General features: G+C 27.3%; 1 protein-coding gene across 2 annotated transcripts in view; it reads left to right on the top strand.

The window, feature by feature from the left end:
- LOC107451335 (fatty acid-binding protein) overlaps positions 1 to 10,969 on the top strand; it is a 34,841-nt gene extending 23,872 nt beyond the window's left edge. For both annotated transcript variants that reach the window (XM_043051972.3, XM_043051973.3), the window contains exons 2-4: positions 7,871 to 8,043; positions 9,346 to 9,444; positions 10,685 to 10,969. In XM_043051972.3, the coding sequence (XP_042907906.1) occupies positions 7,871 to 8,043; positions 9,346 to 9,444; positions 10,685 to 10,738 (326 nt within the window). In that variant the 3' untranslated portion in view covers positions 10,739 to 10,969. The remainder of the gene's footprint in view (positions 1 to 7,870; positions 8,044 to 9,345; positions 9,445 to 10,684) is intronic.
- The last annotated feature ends 1,585 nt before the right edge of the window (positions 10,970 to 12,554 follow it).

Genomic DNA, 12,554 nt, shown 5'->3' with positions numbered 1-12,554 from the left:
ATTCTAACAAGAAAATTGTACAAATGACAAACGATTGTATTTGTGCAAACGATTCTATGAATCGCGATGTTTCAAAATAGTTTTCTAATTTTCATTGTTAAAACCAAACTTGAATATACCAAAATATTTTTAGGTTAAAATATTCTGCGGTACTAATTTGTAAATTGCGCTAAGTTAAAGCGCAGACTTTTGCATATATATTTTTTTTAAATATTTTATTGATAGTAAAAATTTATTATCAATAACCAGCGATTTCTTATGCTTGATCACTTTGTCACAATTTTGCACTCATTTTCATAATGTTTCTTATTATATTATAATTTTTTTTAAACGAAAAAGAAATTAATGATTTTAATTTTAGATTCATTATTTTTTTCGTTATTTAAGTTCGTTAATTCTTTGACTTCCTATGAGGGGAAAAAAAAAGAAAGTCATTATTTCTAATGATTTCGGTACTTTTTTCAACTCATGTTTTATAAGTACATAGTATGCGGAACTTAACTGCGCTTTTCTTCAGAGCTTGCAAATTGCGTTGGTAATTCCGGTTATGTTGCAATAATATCATACCAGTAGCAGCCGAGGTATTTTTCTACCATAAAAGTTCGAAGTGACTCTTCCTGACTCATTTCAAATTTATAAAACAATACACACATAAAGAAAAAGAAAAAAAAACGGGTTTTACAAATTTTAAGATTCTTTTTTTCAATGAATTCTTTAATTGCGGAAATGATAGATTTATACTTATTTTATCAAAATCTGCTTTGAAATAACGTATGAGCTTATTCAGTTGACCTTGATTTCCACGTTACACTCGACCTTGCATCATTACGTATATAACCGCAGTATTAAAAATATATATTTCTTATTCTTTTAAAATGAGATTACTTTCAGAATATTTAAATGAAGAATTACATAGATTAGCGAAATATTATATTTTATAAGCGCGAATGAGTGAGTAAGAGTAGTTCACCTTGGGCAAAGGTTAGAAGAAATTACTAATATTTATGCAATTCACTACTTTTAAAATTCCAAATAGCTTAAGTATGTACGTTAGTTTTTATCCGTTTTATTCTAATTTGATATTAAATTAATTGATGATAATTTTCTTTCGTATGTTAAATTTCTGACATTCACTACTGTTTGAAATGGGTAAATATTTTTCATTAGTAACTGTGTTTAATTTTAAAAGGGTGAAATGGACCTCTTGTTATTTGAATATTGCTAACCCTAATAATGCTCCAGTGTTGGTACTAAGCTGTAATTCACTTAACGTTTAAATAATTTTAAAGAGAGTTGTTTTTGTTGGATGAACAATTTTATGTCTTTACAAAATAAAAGGAATTCCAGGATCGAAATATTATATACCGTGATGATCGTCATTAATTGGGATACACAAGCGGATAATACTGATATGATTTATTTTTAATAATATTTTCATTATAGGTATTTTTATATTATAGCATTTAAGTAATTATAACCTTAAGTTCTTGAAGTGCCTTAAAATAAATAAATCTTATTAAAATTAAAAAATCTATTAGAAATGAAATAAATCGGATTTTATTTATTTATCTAATTAAAAAAAAAAATCCCGAATCCTGAATTTAAGAAGATAATTCTAGAAACACAAGTGCTTCATAGAGAGCCTACACTTTCGCACAAAAGATGTTCGTTCATATTTAAAAAAAAATATTAAAAAGCATTTAATAATCCAAAGTAATTCTGAAATCTGGAGTGAGATCAAACGACGTTTTTCATATTTAGAAAAATATTAAAAAGCATTTAATAATGCAATGTAATTCTGGACTGTAATCAAAAGACATACTTTCACATTAAAAAAATATTAAAAAGCATTTAATAATCCAATTTAATTCTGGACTGTAATCAAAAGACATACTTTCACATTAAACAAATTATTAAAAAGCATTTAATAATCCAATTTAATTCTGGACTGTAATCAAAAGACATACTTTCACATTAAAAGAAATATTAAAAAGCATTTAATAATCCAATTTAATTCTGAACTGTAATCAAAAGACATACTTTCATATTAAAAAAAATATTAAAAAGCATTTAATAATCCAATTTAATTCTGGACTGTAATCAAAAGACATACTTTCACATTAAAAAAAATATTAAAAAGCATTTAATAATCCAATTTAATTCTGGACTGTAATCAAAAGACATACTTTCACATTAAAAAAAATATTAAAAAGCATTTAATAATCCAATTTAATTCTGGACTGTAATCAAAAGACATACTTTCACATTAAAAAAAATATTAAAAAGCATTTAATAATCCAATTTAATTCTGGACTGTAATCAAAAGACATACTTTCACATTAAAAAAATTATTAAAAAGCATTTAATAATCCAATTTAATTCTGGACTGTAATCAAAAGACATACTTTCACATTTAAAAAAAATTAAAAGGCATTTAATAATCCAATGAAATTCTGATTTTTTGTAATTTCACATAATACAAGTTTTAGGGTGAGAAACAGATAAAATTTTTTCTTTAATCTTTTCTTATTTTTGCATTTAACATTAAAATCAAGCTTTCATAAAATTTACATCTCAATTTCTCTTGTTATAGATTTTTTAACTCAACTAGTGGACTCCGCCCATTGTTTGCTGACGCATCCCATCCCCATCTTACGTAACTCTTAAGATTTTACCCCGTGAACTCCTAAGATTTTGAATAAATTATTAAAATCTTCAAAACTTGTTCCTCTTTAAAATTTTTAACCAATAAGTGTTTTGGAAAAGAAAAAAAAAACATTTTAAATTGAAATATATGACATGCAGTATAAAAACTTGCATAAACAAAACAGTAATTATGTTTTTATAAAACAATTAATATTAAAGATTTACAACTTTGTTAATTGTTAATTACACACAATTATCTGTCGTGTTTTTGTCGGAACTTAAAAATCACTGTAAAACTGTCAAATTGCCTAACTTTTAGAAAGATAAATTTGTAATAAATGACACGTAATAGAAACATTAGCGAAATCTAAACATTAATCATGCTTTTAAAAAACAAAAGAGCATGACTAATTCTCATTTTTCAATAAATAACAATGAGTTTGATTATTATTATTGCACTCGCATAAGTGCTTCACTAGAAAAGTATTTACATCCAGAAATTTGTAAAGGTGTACGTTTACGCTTTCATGCTTATGATAGTTCAGATCTTGATATTTCAATTCTTTGTTGCCAACGCGAAAAGGAAAAATGAGGTCCTTCTTTGTCCACGCGTAAGAGATTACATGTTGTATTAAATTTTAGTCAGAAGGAAATAATTATTCAAATTGAAATTCTTTTGTAATTACAAGGAATTTTTATTTTATATTGAAGTTTTTTTTTAGTTCAATCATTAAAATTTGGGTTATGAATTACTGGGCCGATTAAGGAATCCGACGTGCGTAAATCAATCCAACTTCAAAATAAAGTTATTTAGTAAAAGAGAGAAAGAAAATTACAAATATTTAAATTATAGGTACTTATAAACAACAAAAATGTCATCACTATTAAATATCTTTCTTGTGTCAATATCTTCTTATGTCTCAAATTCTATTGAGTTTTAACTTTTCATGTCATAAGTAACACATGCATTTTATACCGATTGTAAACCGAGACTAAGTACATGCTATACAAAGATTAAGTAGGTAAGACTGTCATATTCGTGCTGCGGCTAAACAAATGTTTGAACATCCTTATTTTTGAAATAAGGAAAGATTTTGACATTTTATTATCCGTTCTTCGTTTTTCATTATCCGTTTTACAAATAAAGGATTATTAAGGTTTTCTAAGTTGAGTGGCATTTTATCTTTAACCTTTTACTTATAAAAGGAAAAAAAGTAACTTTTTCAGCCAAAAATAAAAAATTACCCGACTGCTTTCGTTTTTATTTTCATATTTATTCATTTTTATATTGAATTATATTTTTAATTCTAATAAAAGAAAGAAAAAAAATTTATCACATTTTTAAACTCCATTGAATAGAGTAGATTTCTCTAGGGTTCCTTACATGTATTATAATTACGGCTGTCGATAATTATTGCGATATTGTGTAACATTCGTTAATTTAAATATGAATATTTCACACTGCATGGCTAAACTGTTCTTGACGCTATTAAAAAAAAAATATACGCTTTAGCATCTAATCCACGTGATATATATAATTTTTCATTTTTGTGCTAAATACAATTTATATTTTTAGGCACTTTTCTCGAAAATACATACCTGTTGTAATTTATTTTTTAATTTCACATTGTTGATCTCTCTTAATTTTATTTCATATCGAACACAATTTTATTTTAAATCATTGATATTTTTAAATAAATTAATGAAAGTAAACGGATTTGGGGATATTGCGTAATCATTGCCCCCTCACTCCTTCATGTGCTTACGTAGTATTTGGTCGACGCCTTAAAGGCACTGAGCTGATAGTGAAGGAGTATTGTTCGATCCTTCTAAATAGGCCCATCTGACGATAGATAGTTACCAGGTTGTACGGAAAGTAAAGGCGGCTTGTGCTGACTATATTGCTCGAATTATGCCGTTGGTCACGAACTTGTGGAGCATTAACCTGTATGGAGTCTTAACCTGAACCACTAAGTATGGTGCGGAAATGTACATAATTTCGTGACCAACGGCATAATTGTAGCGATGCGGTCAGCATTGAGCACAAGCCGCCTTTATTTCCCAGACAACCTAATAACTATCGATCTAAAGATGGATCACTGATGAGGATCAAACAATACTCTTTCACAGTTCCTTTAAGGCGTCGTTTTAATATTACGTAAGCTCATAAAGGATTTGAAGATCTTAGCTTAATTTTGATGACAAGAGGAAGGAGGGTATAAGCATTGCTTACTTAAGACCCCAAAATTGACTTATTTTAATTTAAAAAAAAGAAAATCATAAGTAATAAATAAGAAAAATGTTGAAGAATTTTAAAGAAATAATTCTCTTGAAATATTTTCAAATTTAAAACGTAATTTAAATTACAGGAAGGAAAACAAGGTTGAATTTTCTTCTTTCTCAAGCAGTTTCAAATTCTATAAAAGCAATTAAAAAGCAGATTCTGTTTTATGCAAAATTACACGTTATCGTATCTTTTCTTAACACAAAATCTTAATATTTGTCTTCCTGTTGGAAGACAAATATTAAATCCTATAATTCTTAAAATTATGTACTACGATAAAAGCAAAAAGTACGGCCTTTTTTCATTTTTTTACGTAGGAAATGGGGGGGGGGAGAGAGATCTTACCACTGAGCAATCGCGGCTTGTTTGTAAGTGTCCATGACAAAAATAAGAAAATAATCCGTAAGGAAACACTATTTTTAAATACATACTTATAAAAAAATAAAATAATTATCATTTTCACTGTAATTAAGTTCGTGATAGATTTATTAATTTCCTCATTTTAACGCTGTTATATGTATACATAGTAACCTATATGTGGGCCCCTGTAAGGTCTATAACTATTTCCTCTTGTAGGGTACACTAGTACCAGTTTGAATAAAATCTAGTCCCATTCTTTTTATTTGTAATTATATAATTTACATTTTAAATTACATTTGTTCACATATGTTGACGTTTAAATTTTTTTAGTTACTATTTTACTAAATTTAGGTAAATCTGACTGCAGAGTATGGAAAACCTACTTTAGTCCACGAAATTTCATCCATGTATTATTATTTTCAGCGAATCATTCCACGACTACATCAAAATTTTTATCATTTATGTCTGTGTCGTTCTTTAATGTAATGAAATCATGTTTCCGTTCACGTCCCTTCCTGGCGTGCGCGAATTGATAATTAACTACATTTTTATTTATTTATTTACTTTTCTTTCTGTCGTGAGCAAGGCATATCAGATGAATCAAAACTACTTAACGAGTTTTCGTTTTGTTTGTGTGTGCCGCTTCTCAACGTTTGAAGCTTATCTGATGTCAAAAAGAATAGCAAGGTGGCAACCGTGTATCTCAGCAAGTCATCTATTCTGACAACATTCTCATGTTTTGTTTTTACTATCACGTTATTATGCAATTTATTGATAGTAACCGAGAAAATTAACACTAGTTCGCCTATTCTTTTTACTTCACTTTGTCTCGGATATTAAATCGCCATAATAGCAAAATTTTTTCTGGGAGGAGCAATTTTAAAAATTTTCTACCTTTTTTAAAAAAATAACTGAATAAATTCTTAATGTTACTACAGGGGTCTGTTTAGAAGAAATTTGGGTCCGTTAACGGACCCTTCACAAAATATTTTTCCATAAAAACGGACCCTTCACAAAATATTTTAACTTAAAAACGGACCCTTCACAAAATGATTTTTCTTTTAATCGGACCCTTCACAAATTTGTTTATCTTAATTATTATTTTGTCAATCGAATAAACTCTTTCCAGGGCAGAAAACAAGAAAGATGGATGTAAACGAATTAAGTTTTGTCTTCGGCAGACGATTCTTCCATTATTCGTCCTAAATGAATATTCTGCGTTCAGCAGTATAGGCTAAATACCAAATATTTGTATGTTGCATCTGTAATTTAGAAGCAGCGATTGCTGTTTATTTTTGAAAATTTAATTTTTTAAATATAATTTTACAGTGCCGACCGTAATCTTGTATCATTTACAATTTAAAAACTCCTTGAAAAAGTTTTTTGCAATAACCGGACCCTATTTGCACAAATTCATAAAAGCGGACCCTGGTTTAAAGAATGTGAGTAATTTTTTCACTATTTCGCGAAAAACGGACCTTTCACAAAATGTCTGGACAGACCCCTGATAACAAAATTTTTTCTGGGAGGAGCAATTTTAAAAATTTTCTACCTTTTTTAAAAAAATAAATAAATAAATTCTTAATGTTACTATTTATGCTACGAGGGAGGGGGCTTGACTTCCTGCTTCGCTCTTCATTTATCTTTGTTTTTCCCCCTTCCAAAAGCCGATATTTTCCAATACGAAAAAAAAAGAACATTTTGTTAACAAAATATACAATTGTAGCGTTTTTATACATTTGTTAATATGTTATGAAATGAGTGATTTGATTACCTAGATTTGAAAAATAATAATTTGCACAAACGGAAAAAAGAAGGAAAAAAATCTAAAATATAGTCTAAAAGGAAGAATAAAAATGGCTCTTTCAGAATATTGAATTTTTACTTCGTACTTGCATCTCCGCGGGCTGCTGATCGACTCTTATGGTATTTGTTTTTTTCTTTAAGTTTAATTGTTAATAATTCTCAAACTAATAAAATTTTTTAAAAAAATAAATTTAAGAAACGATTGTTAATTAAAAAGAAAAAAATTTCCGTCTTACTCTCTTGTATTTGACACCTATTCGTAATTTCGAGTTTTTATGACGGATATTTTGAACTCCTCAAAAAATGAAAACGGAAAGAATGAAAAAGAAAAAAATTGCTAAACAGAAATTCGAATCCTTTGAAAAAAAGGCGTGATTCTTCACAGAAAGTATGTTTTTGTATCTGATTTTGTAACATAAAATATCACTTGCACTTATTAATTGTAACATATTTGAGGTCACCCTCTTGAACCATTAAGATTAAATCTTAAAACGCGAAGATCCTATTATAAGATCAAAAGTTATCCAGAGTAATCCTTTTTTTGTTTCTGTTTTGGCTCACTGTACAGCGTTTAAACTGCAGGAAACCTGAATGTATAATTCTATAATGTTTCATAGTAGAAACGAAACTTATGAAAAAAAATGATTAACTTTCCTTTTTTTCCCCCACACAAATAATATATTGCAGGTTAAAAAGGCTAATATTATTCAATATAATTATCACTTTTGTAAACTAACGTTTAAATTTACTTAAATATTACTTTTTTTTTTTCAGGTGTGGGCCTTGTTATGCGCAAAGCAGGCGTTATGTCTAAGCCTGTGGTTGAGATAAAGCAAGATGGCGATCAATTTATTTTAAAGACAACTACCACCTTCAAAACAACAGAGCTCAAATTTAAGTTGAACGAGGAGTTTGAAGAGACTCGAATGGATGGCAGTGTTTGTAAGGTATTCCACTTTAAATTACTTCATACCTTATAATCTTTTAAGTTAAAACAATATTTCAGTAAAAAAAAATTTTTTTTTAAAGAAACTCAAATGAAGGATCAAAACTATCATAGCATTCAAAACGTTTGCAAAAATAATCTTACTAATGATCGCCGTTATCATATATTTTGGAATTCTTGATGAAAATGAGGCAAAAGAAATTGTACATATTGAGGTTCCCAAAGTTCCTTAAGCGAAGGAGAAACTTAAACACTAACGGATTTTGGTGGATGTACGATGTCTTGCATGATATCTGGAAAAACATTGTGTGGCAGGCTAAAGCCCACCCTGGGCTATAATGCCAATAAAGTAAAAGGAGTTTCAAGACTACATAAAATGAATTGAGCTATTCTTTTAAACTTGTAAATATTCTAGGAAACTATAATGTTATACAACTATAATATACACATTTATATACAGGGTGCACGCCATTATGATTGTCTCCATATGTTCTACAATCTTTGCTAAAATCACACGCATGGCCGGCGAAATTGTCGTTTTGAAATAGGTTTGGAAGTTTCAAAATATAGTAATGAAAATTTGTTTTTTCATTAAAATTCTGAGAATTTTTAAAAATTTTTTTTGTCAATTTTATTCTTATACGTGTAGATTAAGTTTTCTTTTAGTTATGTTTTAAATGGGAATATCTGAAAGTGTTTGGTACAAAAATTTTTTAATTTAAATGTTGAAATTTCAAATTTATATGTTGTGCTGTGCTTTGCATTCAAGTTCTGACAGTATTATTGTTCATTAATAAAACATTATTTTAATTTGATTATATTTAGAATTTCATAATTTTTAGATAATTAATTTTTAACAAAATATTTCTTCAGTTCTTACTTTCCCTGTTGTCCTAATTTATCTGTTTATTTAGTCCCAGCATTTTAATCTGTATGTTAAAACTATTTACTAACATTTTAGCCTTTTTTTTTAAAGAATTAATTTTAATCTCCAGTCATTGTGGAGTAATGAACCTAATTATTTTTTTGGTGAAATAGATGGCAGTTAATGATTTTTGATGTGTACCATAACATGAATTATGCAATAGTTAAGTTCTTTTCACTAGTTCGTCTATTATATTAAATTTCTGGACCACTAAATCTAGGAAGTCCTATTGAACCATGAAATTTTTATTGCTGGTATGAACCATTTATATATATAGTACAAACTATAACATCTTTATAGGCATTTGTATGATTTCTTTTAAATTTTGTGTGCAGAAAAAAAGCTTACACCTTTTGCAATTGTTTTAACTCTTTACAGACTACTGTTGTTTTGGAAGATGGTAAATTGGTTCAGAAACAATGTGGAGATAAAGAAGTTACTATAATCAGAGAAGTTGAAGGAGATACAATGAAAACTGTAAGTATAATTTTAAATATTGGTATTTTTATTTGAAATATCATGGATGATAGGTTTTGTTTTTTCACGGTAGAAAAAATCATGAAAAGAAAAATGCTCTGAAAGGAATAGATTTTTTTAACCACAGTGAAGAAACTTTTTTTTTCCAAAAGAAATATCAAATAATAAAACAGTTTATTATTGCAATCTAGTTAAAACTAAAGTATTAACAAGCTGTTTTATATAATTTTTAAAACAACAAAAACTGAAAATCCACAGTTGGAAAAAAAATTTGATGAATTTCTTAAGTTTAAATAACTAATTTTATACTACTATATAAATGATTTTAGTAAAACCAAATTTTATAATTCTTGTATTTACCAGTGTATAAGTCAACAACGATAAGTTGTTTTTGTCTATATGTTTCAAATTTTCTATATGTCGGTTGTATTGTTGACCACCGAAAAAAACCAATATAAAAAATTTTTAAATTAAAAGAAAGTACTAAATCTTAAAATTTTCGGAAGTTAAATGTATTTCACATTGTTCTTTCTGGATGTGATACATTTCTCCTCAAATAATGTTATTGTAAATTCTTTTAAAAAGTATGGAATTTTTAATTCTCTGGGTGGGGGAGCAGACTATTTTTTGTGTAACTCAGCAGTTTAAATTTGTAGCTTTATGTAAATTTTAAAAGTTTTCATTGTGTTATATTTTTTAAATGTTAATAAATTATCTTGGCTTTTTTTATCCTTAATTTTTTTAGTGTAATTTAAAGTATTGTTTCCAGGAAAATGCAAAATTAAAGATATAAAAATAGTTTATGAAAGGGGTAAATTGGTACAAAGCTATTCATATCTGTTTCATCGTTTATAATGAATTGATATTCCATGATCGACAAACGTCCAACAATGTTAAGTCGACCCCCTCAAATCCAGTTTGATTGCCCGATGAAACTTGCGAGATGCTTTTACGAACCTCCTTTCAGTTTCCTTCATAAATTAGGACATGTTTTGAAGTTATCCCTTCATCATTAGTCAATTGTTAGATTTCAATGTTTCTTTTTTCTCTCCTTGCTTAAATATTAATCACTAATACCTTATGTGCATGCTTTTTTTTAAAATTTTAATTTTGATCAAGATTTAAAAAAGAGATTGATGGTGATCATTTTGGAACACTCTGTTTATTACAGTGTTTCAATAAAATTATATTCTTAAAAAAAATTTATTTGGTGTTTATATGCATTTTTTCTCTCATCTAGATATGCAAAGTTGATGATATCGAAAGCACTAGGGTTTACAATCGATGTGAATAGAACATCGAAGTCCTGGTTATTGCTCACTCTAATAATGATTCAATAAATCCAAGTTTTTTTATTATGCAATGCTGTCATGTTTTAAGATTCATTTCCACCCTGTTTTATTTTTAAATTTTTTATGTATTTGATCTGGACATATCACAATTAAAAATGCTTCATTTCTATTATTTTCACTTAACTGTTATTGTCAAAACTTTTGTACATTAAAGGTTGATATTTTATCAACAATCTATGGTTTTTATTTATTGCTCAGGACACAGTTGTTATGCAGAACCTTTAAAGCAAAGGAGTTTTAAGTGAACATCTATTTTACTTAGACTTATAGACCAAGCAAATTGAAATAGTGTTACAGGAGTAGGGCTATGCATTAAACCGTGCATAATTAATTAGTTTAATTAAAATCATGCTCTATTAAGGACATTGATGAATAAATATATGAAAAGCAAAGTTGTATTTTATAAGTTACAGTTATTCCAGAAAAGGTGACTGCCTACAAATAAAATTGTTCATAAAATATAAATAAAACTAATTTGTCTTATATTTTTTAATACTAGATACTCATAATTTAGTTTAAAAAAAACTAAGGTTAATCCTTTTCTTTTTAAATATGACTGTATTTCAAAGTGAAAAACTTTTTTTAATTCAAAGAATCATATCTTCACAGATTAAGAAAAAGGCTTATATTACAAGAATAATAATAACTTTGCCATATACATTAGAACTCAAATACAGTAATGTTATGTAATTTTGATATTTTATTTTTTTGGAAACAAAAAAATTTAATAGTCATAACTATGGTAGCCTAGCCAAATATGTTAGCATTGAGGGCTAAGTTTAAACTTGTCACTACTTTGAGCATGAAAATTTAAATTTATAGAGAAACCAATTATTTCAATTGAGATTTATAACAAAGTGGAAAATTTTGTCCAATTTTATTAAAAACAGCTTAATTTAATGAAAACTATTAAATAGGATTAAAATCAGACCAACCAACAGATATCAAATAACCAAGGCTAAAAATCAAAAATTTATGGCATAAAAAAGTGTATTGATACTGTGAAGGAGATCTTCTCAAATAAATGTGGTTAAGTATTTTTTTTTTGTACTGATGAAGTACTCTGAAAGTGCATATTTTTTACATTTACTAATGAACTAAATTAATCAGAAGTTCTATGCCAAATAAAAAAAAAACATTCAGAAAAAAATATAACTACAATTAAAGATTTAAGTTATTTGCAACAAAACAAAATTTTCTGTCACCTCAAGAACTGGTACTGAGAGTGGACCGCCACTAAATAAGCATTAATTATTCCAGCATAAAACAATAATTTGAAAATCACATTCAACTGTAACATTCCTGTGTAATGTTATTATAAAGCAATGAAAATAACCTGTTTTGATAGTATAATAACATCTTATAAAAATAAATCTAAGTTATGCTACTTGTGCAACAAGCTACATACTTCAGCAGGAAATAAAATAAACCACAAATGAAAATATTGGAAAACCATTGAAGCAAAAACATGAAAATAAATAATGCGACAATACAAAGTAAACAGAACTTCATGTATAGCTTTTACAAATGCAAACATAATTCTGATTATGGATTAAGGTATTTTGTGTTATTCAAACAATTTCATGTGAAAATTGAACAAGTAAAGCTTGATAGTTAAATTGAATTTTAGTCGAATAAGTTTTTATAATGAAAATAGTTTGATATAGTTAATGATAACAGCAAATACAATTTTTATAATTTAGTGGGCACAAGCTTCTAATTGGAAAATTCTATAAATCTCTAAAGGCCATTAAGCTG

This window comes from Parasteatoda tepidariorum, chromosome 8, assembly GCF_982258835.1.
Source record: "Parasteatoda tepidariorum strain Cologne lab strain chromosome 8, Ptep-v5.0, whole genome shotgun sequence".
In the NCBI taxonomy this organism is placed as follows: Eukaryota; Metazoa; Arthropoda; class Arachnida; order Araneae; family Theridiidae; genus Parasteatoda; species Parasteatoda tepidariorum.
Note: the sequence above shows the minus strand (reverse complement) of the source record. Positions and strands in the feature narration are given on the sequence as shown.